The sequence below is a fragment of the Hylobates moloch genome, unplaced genomic scaffold, assembly GCF_009828535.3.
Source record: "Hylobates moloch isolate HMO894 unplaced genomic scaffold, HMol_V3 SCAFFOLD_15, whole genome shotgun sequence".
In the NCBI taxonomy this organism is placed as follows: Eukaryota; Metazoa; Chordata; class Mammalia; order Primates; family Hylobatidae; genus Hylobates; species Hylobates moloch.
Genome location: NW_026652290.1, coordinates 62,642,634 through 62,656,803, shown reverse-complemented (window position 1 = coordinate 62,656,803; position 14,170 = coordinate 62,642,634). Strand labels below are relative to the sequence as shown.

General features: G+C 43.9%; 1 protein-coding gene across 2 annotated transcripts in view; it reads left to right on the top strand.

Annotated features, from left to right (window-relative positions):
- B3GNT2 (UDP-GlcNAc:betaGal beta-1,3-N-acetylglucosaminyltransferase 2) overlaps positions 1–13,213 on the top strand; it is a 29,670-nt gene extending 16,457 nt beyond the window's left edge. For both annotated transcript variants that reach the window (XM_058428368.1, XM_032177249.2), the window contains exon 2: positions 10,704–13,213. In XM_058428368.1, coding sequence (XP_058284351.1) covers positions 10,713–11,906 — 1,194 coding nt within the window. In that variant the 5' untranslated portion in view covers positions 10,704–10,712 and the 3' untranslated portion in view covers positions 11,907–13,213. The remainder of the gene's footprint in view (positions 1–10,703) is intronic.
- The last annotated feature ends 957 nt before the right edge of the window (positions 13,214–14,170 follow it).

The window sequence follows — 14,170 nt, the reverse complement described above, 5'->3', positions numbered from 1 at the left end:
ACTTGGAGTTCTTCATTTTTTCCCTTATTTCATGTTCCTATGTGATGTGATCAGTTTTCTGTTTTAAGTAGAAGGGATATGAAAAAAAAAACACATTCCTCTAGTCCATCCAGCAGCAGCATTTGTCCACTTAGCCACAGCGTCACATACCCTCTTCCTAGCAGCCCTGGGCCCCACCAGCTCCTACCTGCCCTTCTAGTGTGGCCTCAGAACCTGTCTGTCCATGAACTGGCTGTGTCCATCTCTGCCTGCAGACACTCTGTGCCCCTACCCCATGTCTTGCTTGCCCTGCTTCTCTCTACATTTCTGAAATTTGCCCTGTTGGAAGCCCCCCCACTCAGATCCTGCCTTGTCCCCTGCTGTTGACTAAAGGGCTGTCACGTATTTATTACCTCTGCCAATTCAGCGTATAGGACCCATGTTTTATACCCCCTTTTCCCCAAACCCCAGACTTAAATAAAAATGTTCATTGTTAGAAATGACTCTGGGTTGGTGATGTAGAGATCTATAACTTGTGCCAGTTTTTAAGTATTGCCTTTCTGCTCCAAATTCACCCTCAGTTACCTGATCTCTGAAAATGGGTCTGGGCCCTTTTAATGTTTTTTCTTTGCCTTTTGTAAGTAGAGGGCTCTGAAGGGGACCTTGTATGAGGAAGGGATTTCATGTGTGCGCATGCGCGTGCTTTTCCTGCACTCCTATATTCCTGCAGGGCACACCTTTCTCCAGCATCTGTTGCTCTGTTTTCTACAGCTCTGGCATCAGTGGTGGTACCAGGAGTCTAAGACTGGGTGGTCCTCATCCAACCCAGATCATTGCTTCCTACAGCCTCTCAGCCCCCATGTGTGTACCCCAAGCCTCCCTGGTGCTGGCCATCTGGTTAGCTAGCCACCTGATCTTTGTCCTGAGCACAACCCTAAGCTGCTCTGGCCTAGGGTATACATTGACACAGCAAGCTCCTATGGACGGAGGCCTCTTCACTCCGGTCCAGCAGCACCCGATGACTCCCTGTGTGTGCCCCTCCTTCCTTCTGTCTGCTTGACTGTCTATACCCAGACTTGCTTGCCTGTACCCTAGAGGGTTGCCCCTGCTGCTTGGTGACTGGGGGGGATCTCTGGCCTAAGTACCCAGGAGTTTTTCTGCCATCTATACTTTCTTCAACAAATTCAGAAAAACCCCCTGCCCTACCAAATTTTGGGGAATATTTTTCATCTGTTCCAGGGCATCCTTTAGATTGTTATTCCAGCTTTATAGTTTACTCAAGTATCATATTTATTGTATTAAACTTTCCTTGCTTAGATTACTGTTTGGTTTCTACCTGCTGGTTGAACCCAGACTGAAAAACATTCTGTGCAGCTCATCTAAGAAAGCAGAAGGATGAATCAGAGAGAAGTCTTTAGAGACTTCTGAGGGCTCACTGAGAGCCTCCCTGCTTGTACACAGGTCCTAGAGGTTGGAGTGGAAGCATTTACCAAGCCATGTACAAGCTCTTACCAAGGGCTTCCAAAATGCACTAAGCTCCCCAGGAAGGGACTGCTTGCCTTCCAGTATTTCTTTTCTAAAATGACTGTCAGCTGGGGCAACATGAGGAGACCTCATCTCTACCAAAAAATTTAAAAAATTAGTTGGGTGTGGTGGTGCATCCCAGCTACTCGAGAGGCTGAGGTGGAAGGATGGCTTGGGCCTGGGAGGTTGAGGCTGCAATAATCAGGCAGCTATAGTCTAGCCTGGGCGACAGCAGAGACCCTGTCTCAAAAACAAAAAGTGATTGTCCCACTTTAGGTAAGTAGATGCCCCCAGGTTGCAAATGTGTACTAAGGATCTTCCTCTAGGTATGCTTCCCATGACTGTCATGGCCTTGTAGGTTACAATTGCTGGAGGTCCATCCCTCTCCAGAAAGGAGGTAGAGATGCCCCATTTTGGGATAGGGTGCAGGAGGGATCACGGTCTGCTGCGGAAGAAGATGGCACCCTCACCTGGAAGCACTGCTGAATCCCACACACCTGCACACCCATGAGTCTGCTGCCTTTGGTGGTCTGGGGCTGACTGTGGGAAATGAGGGGGCGGCTGTACTTCTCACCCCAGTTTACCTCTTCAGATCTTATCCCCACCCTCACGTCTAACATGGAGTCAGCACTGCTGAAATTCTTATCTCCCCTAAGTCTAGCAAGTTATTTAAATTTTTCTGTTATCCTTTAGTTCTTAATAAGTGAGATAGTTTTCTATAAACGTGTCTGTAATTCAGCACACATGTGATTTTTCCATTGTCATCTCTTAGGAGAAAGGGTGTATATATATATATATAATCTGGTTTCTACTGAACACTGTGTTCAGTAAACTTGTCCAGATGACCAAAGTATCTGTTCCTTTAGCAAATGCTGGGTGAGTCTCAGGTACCATGTGCTGGAGTGTAATGGTGGTGCAGTGTGAAGACCTTGACTGTGGAGGGTTCCCAGGCAGAGGCATCCTGATCAGGAGCAGATAGCCTGACTCCTGGGTAGTGAGGCTGGTGTTGAGGCTGGGGCATACCCTTGGGCAGGAAATCTCTTAGAAGAGAGAAAGAAGTGATGAAGCCCTGAGTTCAACCTCTGGGAATGGAGAAGAAAGGAGTTCTAGAAAACAACAGATACATAGCTAGAGTTAGGCTCTGAGGGAGCAGTAGCATATTGGTGGTGGTCTGGGGGAACTGGGGGAACAGCATGAGCAGGGAGGGTGTGTCCAGGGGACTGAAGACTTGGGAAATAGGACATATTTGGGAGCATAGTGGGAAAGGAGGCTGTAGGCTATTGCAGGCTCTGTGGAATAGAGGAGAGATGAGGAGGGAGCTGCCAGTGGCGTTATGGAAGCACCTGGCTCCTGGCTGAATGCGCAGAGCAGGAAGCAACTCAAGGTAATGTGGGGTTTTCACCAGGTGCCTGGGAGCTTGATCCATTGCACACGGAGGCCCGAGGAAGAGGGACTCCGCAAGGCATGTGGAAGCTAATATCTGGAGTTAGTTGGTTGACCCGTGAACCCTCCTTTTGGAGGTGATGCTCATGGCATTGAATGGATGAGTTTGTAAAGAGAAGACTACTAAAGAGGCAGTGAAGGACAGAACTTTGAGAAATGTGCTTCATTTAGGGTTTGGTGGAGAAAGGCAGACCCCTGAAGAGCTATTGGAGGTTGTGTCATCCCATTTTACAAAGGAGGAAAGTGAGGCTTAGGGAGGTCGGGTAACTTGCCTAAGGTCACAGAGCCAGTAGGTAGCATAACCAGAATTTAATCCTGGTCTTCTCACTCCAGATGTCAAACTGGTTTTCCAGTCTGAAAATGGATCTGGGACATCTCCATCCTCAAACATCTGCTACCCTTATTTTTAAACTGCATAATCTTTCCACCTAGACCTAAAACCCTCTTCAGTTTTACTAAAGGCAGGGCAGAATGGCCTCTGGGAGGGTTAATTCCCTTCTCCTTTTTTCCCAAAAGTTCTGTATGTGTTTATTTGAAGAATACATCTGGTAGCTAATTTGATTTGAAATGATGAATATCATTTGAGAAAATTGGCCACACTGGGCTTTCGGGGGGTTGTAATCAGTGGGGACCAGAATATGTCCTGCCAGATGCTTTGATCTATAATGTCACCTGTGGGACTGTGTAGGTGAGTAGATTAATTATAAATACGTTTCCCTTTTAATTTTGAACATGAAGGCTAAAAGTAATGGCTGGGAACCAAATTCCTTAAATCTAGCTGACAGTCGTTCCGTGACTTACAGACTGGAGAGCAGAGGCAGACCATCATCTTAGCTGAGTGCCAGCCTCTTGGTGAGGGAATCTGCGGAGTCCTGAGGCTCCCTTGTCCCGGCGAGAACCCAGGCCAGGCCTCTTTCCCCAGTCAAGGAACAAGCTCTAGATGTGGCCCAGCTCTTCTGGTTCCACTTTGCTGCTCCACTCACACCCTTATCACTCCACCATCTGCCAGCAGTGCTGGGAGCTGTTCTCTCCCCTAGAGCCATTTAGCTGCAAACTGTCTCTGTCTCTGTTTATCTGAGCAGAACCTGGAAAGGGCTGGCAAGGACCAGGCAACAGATGGGACAGCCAGAGAGTTGAGGACTTAGGTAAACTACTCTTGCCAGACTCCCGGAGGTGGTGGGGAGGGCAAAGGGCAGAGTGAACATGCTCCTCTGGCCTTGTGATATGGCAGGGGACTTGGGCTGTTTCTCTCTGAGGATTTGTGTGTCCTGTTGGAGCAGGAAAGTAAGCAGGAACCAGGATGCCCCCTAGACATGGAGGCTGCTAGCTCTGACACTCCTGGGGTTTAGTCAGAAGCTTGGATTTCCAGCCCCTTTCTCTCAGCCTGAGTGGGTGGGGGTGACTGGTCATTTTATTTCACGGTTACAAGGAGGCCTCGCTTTTCTTTCATCCTTAATCTTGGCAGCAGGAGAAAGTGCAGGGCAGTCTTGGTACAGGTCTTGGGTCTGGCTTGTACGTATTGCTCGTTCTGTCCCTGGCTAGTTACTGTTGGGCATCTTTTTAGCCTGCCTGAGCCCATGGCAGGGGAGTCAGACCCTGCCTGAGTTCTGGGAGAGAGTCCTCATGGCTGTTGGTGGCCACATTCAAATGTTTTCTGGCCAGTAGTTTTGCTTCAGTGCTACAGGGCTCTCGGAATTGAAGGGAACCTTTTTACGGTCATTGGGTTCAGCGATTCCCAGTCTAGTGTCCATGAATGAAACATTGGAATTGTTTCAGTATTTGAGTCCTAAGGAAAATAGCCTGTGTGGGCTAAGTAGGTATTGAAGACCTTTGCTTTGGTCAGAGTGAAACCAACTGAAGGTCATCTCATGTGGATGGGTGGAAGGGAGTCCTGGGGGAGGAGGGATCATAGCTTCTGATTTTTCTTTTTTCTTTTTTCTTTTTTTTTAAAGAGATAGGGTCTCACTCTGTCACTCAGCCTGGAATACAGTGGTACAATCTCGGCTCACTGCAGCCTGGATATTCTGGGTTCAAGCAGCCCTCCCATCTCAGCCTGCTGAGTAGCTGGGACCACAGGTGCATGCCACTACGCCCAGCTAATTTTTTTTTTAATGTAGACATGGGGTCTTGCTATGTTGCCCAGGTTGGTCTCGAACTCCTGGGCTCAAGCAATCCTCTCACCCTGGCTTCCTAAAATGTTGGGGTTACAGGCGTGAGCCATGGCACCCAGCCCATAGCTTCTGATTAATAGAACAGTGGGACAATAGGAAAATGGGTGCCTTTGAAAATCATGGTTTTGCATGGGAGAAAAAAAAAATTAAAAACAGCCTCTTAGCCAAGAAACTAAGGTCTTGAGAAATTGGCTTCCCCAGGGTCATAAAGTCCACGTGAGTCACTGTCTGTTTTCACAGCTTGGTAATCTTTCCCATGTTCCAGTGCAATGTGTAGAAGAAACTAGAACTAGAAGGCCTGGGTGCAAGGCCTGACTCCATCACTTGCTGGCTGGGAACCTAGGACTCTCAGAGCCTCGTTTTTTCTCATTTTCTTTTAGGCGAGAGATGAATGGGGGCTGCCTTTTGCCCAGAGCCTAGCCTGTAGAGTCACTAATGTTACTTAGGATAGTACACTGCCTCCCATATCTGATTGTTGACTCGTAGTTTTGTGGGTTAAAATGTATAAATACAGAGCTTTTAAAAAGTTACTTTAAGAAGATTAACCATGGAAAATAAGACAAAAATCCCTTCAGTTCCTGCAGTCATAACCATATGCAGCAGCGTTTGCTTCCGTGATTGTGTGATGGTTGAAAACTCACACTCTGGAGCTATCGTTGCCTGGGTTTGAGTCCTGGCTCTACCATTTACCAGCTGTGTGACATTGGACAAGTTCAGTCACTTGTCCACCCACCCCGTGCCCCCTACCCTGTGCCTCAGTGAAATAAGCAGTGGGAATTTAGAGTATCTGCCTCAAAGGATTGCTGGTGCCTGGTACATATTTGTTAAGGCAGGTGTGTTCATGTTTCACTATTACATGTGGGAGCCCTTAGGACGTGGCACAGGCACAAGGGAAGGTGTGCAGGTAATAGGGATGGGTGTTATGACAGCCTCTATGCAGCACTGCAGGGGTCGAATACGGCGATGCTGACACAGGCTGGGGGTGGGCTGTGGAACAGGGAACCCCGCATGGGGCTGTGTGCTGTGTCCCGGTCCCCAGCGTGCGGCGGAAGAGGCTGCTTACAGGGCAGGCCGTTGGGCAGCGTTAAAGGATGTGAAAACACCCTCTCATCCCACCTCCCTGAATAAACCCACTTTGTTTTTTTGTAGTATTTTATCTAGATTGTCACATAGTTTCAGCATCATGTCTGTACTGTTTTGTAAGCCATTTTTCAGCTAAGGTTTTCTTTGTTATACTGTCTTTCTAAATATTTTCATTTCATTAAACAAAACCAACTGAAGTTTCAAAACTGTTCTGTCCCTGTTGGGGACAAGGTAAAAAGCTAAGGTTGCTTTGTGTTTGTATATGGGGTTTTCTCTTATTTCTGTTACAACAGAAAGTCTGTGTTTCACAGCGAGAGTTTATAACATCTTCCCCCAGCTTTGGGGTAAGTTTTCTTAAATTCTTCTTACGCAATGTAATTTCCTGCTGAAGAAAGGACACTGGAATTGGGTTTTCTGTCTGCGATGGGAATGTTTAGTCAGATATTTAGAGAGCTTTTTCCCACAGATATTTTTATGGGGGTCACTGCTTTATCCTCCTTTCCATGAACTTGGCTTTGTTCTAAGAGCCTACTAGAAGCCGAGTTCTCATGCAAGACACTGTGCCCAGGTCAGAAGTGCACGATGACATTTAACCTTGATGGAAATGTGCAGTTGAGAATCTTGTGTTTTCCACGTTCCTCTTCAGATTGGCTTGAAAGAAATACCCTTTAGCAAGTAATGGGAAGAGTTGCCTCAAATTGAGCCTTTGGGAATCTGAAGTCTTTTACAAGAAAGGCTGATCTGTTTCCTGAGGTGGGGCTGGGAGCTTGTAGATGCCCCCATTTCTCTTTCTTTGGAGCCTCTTAGTAACTATCAATGTACCATGATCCCGTGCCATAATCAGCCTGTGGGACTTCACTGTTGACCTGGACCAGGTAACTAGAATGTGGTTGAGCCTCATAGAAAAAAGAGATCCAGAGAGTCCTGGATTGGGAGCCAGAAGGTGGTCTTGTCTAAGCCTTGTCCTGTAACTCTTCCATAATATTCAGGCAAATCATCAGTCCCCTCTGAGCTTCCATTTTCTCCTGGTAAAGTGGCATCCCGTGCAATGAGAAATGAGTAGGAAAATGCCCTGCGGGCTGGAGGCCTTGAGCACTTAAGTGAAAGTTGAGGGTGGTGTTCCCGGGAAGGCCATTCATTAATCCCTGTGTCTTGAGCCAAGATGATGTGAGAACTGTACCTTGGCGTGGCCTTGATTGAGGAAATAAAAGACCGAATTGTAGCAGATGAAGTTGGAAATCTTGCCAGGGGTCAGCAAGCTTATTCCTCAAAGCATCCTCAAAAGAAGGACTGGTGTTTTACGTGATAGAGGCTTCAAGTGCTTGTGGCTGGATTCCAGTTATTCATGGTTTCCCTCATAATCTAGATGTATAAACTTGTTAAATTATCTGGAGTCATTTTTACATATTATTCACCCTGTATCTTTCCTAGGAGAATTAGCCCTGGAAGTTCACAACCTCCTATGTGAAGTACTGTGCTTCCTTTTTTCTTCCCTAAGCTGTCCTCTTTTACTCCAGAAATTTTGGTGAAGGTCTATTAATGTTTAAATCCCTTTACTGAGTTAAATTTTTGCCGGGTATTGAGCTGTTCATAGTATGTGCTGTTTTTTTCCTGAGTAGTTTTGCTCTGTCGCCCAGGCTGGAGTGCAGTGGCACGATCTCGGCTCACTGCAACCTCAGCCTCCCAAGTAGCTTGGACTACAGGAGTACACCACCATGCCTTTTTTGTATTTTTAGTAGAGGCAGGGTTTTGCTATGTTGGCCAGGCTGGTCTTAAACTCCTGGCCTCAAGTGATCTGCCCACCTCGGCCTACCAAAGCAAAGTTCTGGGTTTACAGGCGTGAGTCACTGTGCCCGGCCCCTTTGCAAATCTTTTTCTTCATTGTAGTTTTTTTACCATCACACGTTTCCTGTTGCCCTTCCTTCCAGACTAGGAAAGGCCTGAGACCTAGAGACAGCAGTACTGGGTCAAGGGCTCACTTTAGCATTAGGAGAATTGTCCCAAGTTAGAGAGAATCTTTTCTTTTTGAGAAGCATTTGAGAAGTAACTGGAGTTATCACTGAAGTCTCCAAAGGTATGAGGTTAGGTTTTTCAAGAATAGTTTCGTGGGCAGGAGACCAGGGAGTGGGTGCTGCTGATTGGCTGTGGATGCAATCAGAGCCATATGCTGAGTCTGCAGGGGGTTGGGGGGAGTCATGAGTCTCTAGTCTGGGTGGGGTAAGTCTGAAAAACATTCAAAAGACCAATCTTAGTTTCTATAATAGTGGTGTTAACTACAGGAGCACTTGGGGAAGTCAAAGATCTTGTGGCGTCTTCTGGCCACATGACTCCTGAGCAATAAGGGATTATAAAAACTGTGCTTACATTTTAGCAGAATTCAGGCCCCTCTCAATCCTAATCTTGTGACCTTTCATTAGCCTCAGCCCCCTGAACAAGGAAGGGATCAGTTTTATGGAGGGACTGTTACCATCTTTGCTTCCAAGTTAAACTGTAAACTAAATTTCTCCCATGGTTAGCTTGGCCTATGCCCAGGAATGAGTGGAGACAGCCAGCCTGTGAGGGTAGATGTGCAAGATGGAGTCAGCCATGCTAGATTTCTTACTGTCCATAATTTTTGCAAAGGTGGTTTCAGCAGTAGTAAATACAAGCAACCAGATGAAGGTCTACTAGGCAGATCTTTAGAGACACACAATAGCTTGTGAATTCCTGTTGATCTCATCTGGGCTCTCTAATATGTAATAGTTTTATAGCATTCTCAGCATGACAAATTTTTCCACTTTAGTACTGTTTGTTAGAATACAGTGAACTTAAAAATCCTCTTCTTTTAAAAAGCAAATACTAGATTAAAATAGTCGCAAAGCTTTCTTTTAGAGGTTGGAGAAGTGTAGCTACCTTTTGGTATGGTACAGTCTTGGAATCTGTTTGCCTTGGCTGGTATTCCAGTCTGCCCTTCTTTAAATGTGTACCTCCTCAGGTATAAAATGGGAATGAGTAATAGTACCTAAGGATAAATTCCCAGTTGAATTAATCTGATAAGAAAATCCTCAGCTCTTTATAGAACATTGCCATTCTACTTTTTTGGGCTATTTTTAATGTCACCTTGGTTTAAATGTTCGTTCTTGTATAGGTCATCCATGTCAATAGTGTTAGAACCTTGGATATCCCCAGCAAACCGTCTCATTACTCATTCTTTATTCTTCCATTGCCCACAGCCTGAAATCCTTTGATATTTTGCTAAAATATCATTTGTATTTCCCTTTTTCTTTTTGCTACAAACAATAGAGATCTTAAATATACACTTTAGGTTTTGACAAATGTACACGTCCATGGAGCCTTCATCAGGATCAAGACCTACATGGTACATTTCTGTACCCCAGGAAGTTCCCTCCTATCCTTCTTTAAGCCCACCACCTCCATCACTTTCAGATTTCTAGAACCTAAATTAGTTTTGCCTGTTCTTGAAGTTAATAGAAATGAAAATTTGGGTCTGGCCTTCATTCACAATGTAGTGTTGTAATGTTTCATTCACAATAGTTTCCCTTTCTGTTGCCGAGGGGTATACCATTGTATGCAGATGCCACAGTTTGATCATCTGTTCTGTTGATACTTGGGCTGTTGCCAGTTTTTGGCTATTGGGATAAAGCTGTCCTGAGTCTGCTTTCATTTTCTCTCTCTGAGATGCTCTGTGGTTCCTGTCTCCTGCTTCCTAGCCCTGCAACTTTGGGCAAGTGTCTTAATCTCTCTGCTTTGGTTTCCTCATCTGTAAAATGGTGGGTTGGAAAATAACTCAGGGTTGGGACTAGCATTAAAAAAAAAAAAAAAAAAAAAGATAGGGTCAGACACACCTATAATCCCAGCACTTTGGGAGGCTGAGGCGGGAGGATTACCTTAGGTCGGGAGTTCGAGCCCAGCCTGAGCAACGTAACCAGTCCCTGTTTCTACATTTTAAAAACTTGAAGTTTTTCAAATGAAATAGAAGAGAACTTGAGAGTGAATGACATGGAACTGCACACAGTGCATCACACGTGTAAATAGTTTTGTGGTGTATGTGTATACTAAACACAGTGTAAAATGTGTTTGTTATAACTTAGGCAAATCAGTTTGTCAAGCATGGTATGTGCCTTTGTAAGCAAGGAAGTTGAACTCTCCTGAGGTTATTATAATAGGTATTTCTAGCTTCAGCATGTCTAAAACAGTCATTTACATAGTGCTGCTGTGAGCCAGGCACTATTTTAAAAGCTTTCCATATAACATCATATACTCAGAACCATCCTTTGACGTGGGCTTGATTCCCATTTTATATATGGAGAAGTTGAGACATGGACTACCCCACTTGCCCATGATCACAAAGCTAGAAAGGAAGGGCCAAGATTTGAACCTAGGCAGTGCAAGTGTAGAGTCTTTGCTGTAAACCACTATTCCTGGGGAGACAAGTAAAATAAACTGTATGTGCAAATGCAAACTGATAATTAATTGATACAGTACTCCACCCCTTTATTCCAGATATGAGAAATGAGTGTTGGACGTCGAAGAATAAAGTTGTTGGGTATCCTGATGATGGCAAATGTCTTCATTTATTTGATTATGGAAGTCTCCAAAAGCAGTAGCCAAGAAAAAAGTGGAAAAGGGGAAGTAATAATACCCAAAGAGAAGTTCTGGAAGATAGCTACCCCTCCCGAGGCATACTGGAACCGAGAGCAAGAGAAGCTGAACCGGCAGTACAACCCCATCCTGAGCATGCTGACCAACCAGACGGGGGAGGCGGGCAGGCTCTCCAATATAAGCCATCTGAACTACTGCGAACCTGACCTGAGGGTCACGTCGGTGGTTACCGGTTTTAGCAACTTGCCGGACAGATTTAAAGACTTTCTGCTGTATTTGAGATGCCGCGATTATTCACTGCTTATAGATCAGCCGGGCAAGTGTGCAAAGAAACCCTTCTTGTTGCTGGCGATTAAGTCCCTCACTCCACATTTTGCCAGAAGGCAAGCAATTCGGGAATCCTGGGGCCAAGAAAGCAACGCGGGGAACCAAACGGTGGTGCGAGTCTTCCTGCTGGGCCAGACACCCCCAGAGGACAACCACCCCGACCTTTCAGATATGCTGAAATTTGAGAGTGAGAAGCACCAAGACATTCTTATGTGGAACTACAGAGACACTTTCTTCAACTTGTCTCTGAAGGAAGTGCTGTTTCTCAGGTGGGTAAGTACTTCCTGCCCAGACACTGAGTTTGTTTTCAAGGGCGATGACGATGTTTTTGTGAACACCCATCACATCCTGAATTACTTGAATAGTTTATCCAAGACCAAAGCCAAAGATCTGTTTATAGGTGATGTGATCCACAATGCTGGACCTCATCGGGATAAGAAGCTGAAGTACTACATCCCAGAAGTTGTTTACTCTGGCCTCTACCCACCCTATGCAGGGGGAGGGGGGTTCCTCTACTCCGGCCACCTGGCCCTGCGGTTGTACCATATCACTGACCAGGTCCATCTCTACCCCATTGATGACGTTTATACTGGAATGTGCCTTCAGAAACTCGGCCTCGTTCCAGAGAAACACAAAGGCTTCAGGACATTTGATATCGAGGAGAAAAACAAAAATAACATCTGCTCCTATGTAGATCTGATGTTAGTACATAGTAGAAAACCTCAAGAGATGATCGATATTTGGTCTCAGTTGCAGAGTGCTCATTTAAAATGCTAAAATAGATACAAACTCAGTTTTGCATAGAAAGGTGTATTTTGAATAGTTCCCATGTTGTTTTCTCACATTAGAGTAATTTCTATATTAAACCATGACAATTGCCTTTATGAGTGATATCCATTTGAGGGTCTCGAAACCCTTCAATTTGGTACTCACGTGAAGAGGGAAAGCGGAAGATGGTAATTTTTTTTACGGATGATATGGCAGGATGATTGATTCTGATCTTACCGGCTAGTGGTCATTTTTAAAAAACTTGTACCCTCTTATCTGAAATCCTGTTTCTGGAATTTGACCATTTTAAGTTATTTTGTTTGCCCTCTTCTATAATATTCCTACTTCCCATAATAATGACTGATTTATTTGTAATTCAGGTATTTATAAACCTATTGGCTACAAAGACTTTGTTAAACGTGATCCAGTGGTTTTCGTGAAATGGAATTATGTTTATGGGATTTGGGTAAATTTTAAATTGTCTAGAAAACTGAATTTTCAGTTGTCAGTTGTGGAATTCAGTTTTTCAACTGTGGAAATTTCCTGCCACCCCAACAGTATTTTCGTGTGTTAATTAATTTTGCAAAATGAGAATCATTGTGTGACACTCATCTAATTTATCTTGTTGTGATGTTATGGTCATAATAAGGAGAAAGAGGGTTTAATTTTTCTTGTATTTGCTTTGCTGGTGGTATCATAGTGTAATTTTAGTATTTGAAAATGAGTATGATTCCTTAATGGCCAACTGAAGATTGAATTGCCCCTAACAACCGTATCGTGTTAGTGGATTTTCAATATGGACCAGGAAGGCATATGTATTTTGAACTTGAGTGAAAAGATTGAAGTTGCAGACTTTTGCTTAGATGGTTTGTCAATTTAAAATTCCAGAATTGATTATTGCCATATTTTCACATGCTGCTTATACAAGATTATTATTCTGAGTAGTAATTGCTTCCCTGTCTATGTAGAAGTGCCTGTGTTTTTATTTATTGTTCAAAGACCAAAACATTTTCTTAAATATATTTTATGTAATATTTTATTTGTATACAGTGCTGTTGACGAAATATTTAACTAGAGCATGATATTTTAAATGTTAAGGTGTAACATATGTTAAATAAAACTGTTATTTTTGAATTTTAAAATTTGTTTTTTGGGGGTATGAACTACTAGAGTTTAAAATTCTGCCAAACTGTTACTTATGTGTACTATTGTGTAACATACTTTCTTGAAATATTTTTGTTTATAGAATTGAAGGTTCTTATCAGATGGGATACTGGGGACTATAAACAATGGAAATAAAGCCACTGTATTTTTAATTTTTTGTGTAATGTGTAATCTATAATCCTTTTGTTTCCCATATTTGAGAACATTTTCCCTGAAAGAGGCCAGTTTCCTCCCCAGAAACCCTTACAGTAGTGTTGAACTATCACTGTCTCTCAGTGCGTTATCCATCTTTGCATTTAAAATCCCCAAAGTGCTTTCCCGTTTAAAGTCTTTAAAGAAAAGTGAGAATATTTACTTATGCTTCCATTTTCAGTGAGTATAAATAATTTAATTAGGGAGTGGTGTGGCATTGTAAAGATTGTGTTATCCTAAGCCATTTCTATTTTGGAGTTTGTAGCCACAAAGATGAAATATAGAGGCAGCCTTGACTACTCAATTTCCTTTCATAGACCCATGTTGAGAAGACACTACCAACGTCCAGTGGGAAACAAGTAGACAATTGATGAAGCTCAAAAAACAGAAGGCTTAGTGTTGTAAGAGCAAACAGTCTAATCCTGTTTGGAATGTGGAAGCCATTTCTGAGCAAGTATGAGGACACAGGTGCTTGATTTGAGATTGAAGACTATTTTCAGCCTGGTCTTCCTGAAGGTTTCCTGGGGCCTGCATCTGCCTTCTACTCCCATGGCTGCTAGCACACACCTCCCAGAGGGCCACATTGCCACGTTACGGTTAGAGAAGTGTAAAGAAGTAAAGAAGCTCTGAGAACATTCACAGGTAATTGGATCACATTTGCATTTGTCCAAAAAACCTGACCACACATTCTCAGGTAATAGGTTTCTCCTCTCAGAGGAATTTCAATTTTTTTTATTGTTAGAGATTCCCTAATCTCTAGGTTTCAAGTCTCTTCTAGAGAAAGAAGAGATGGAGCAGATTTTGAATGAGGTGTGGAGGGCCACTGGGGGGCCTTTTGTGAGCCTTCAGTCTGCATGTGTGCTGTTGTTTGAACATGAGTTCTTGGTGCTGATGACATTTGGATGAGATGGTCTCTG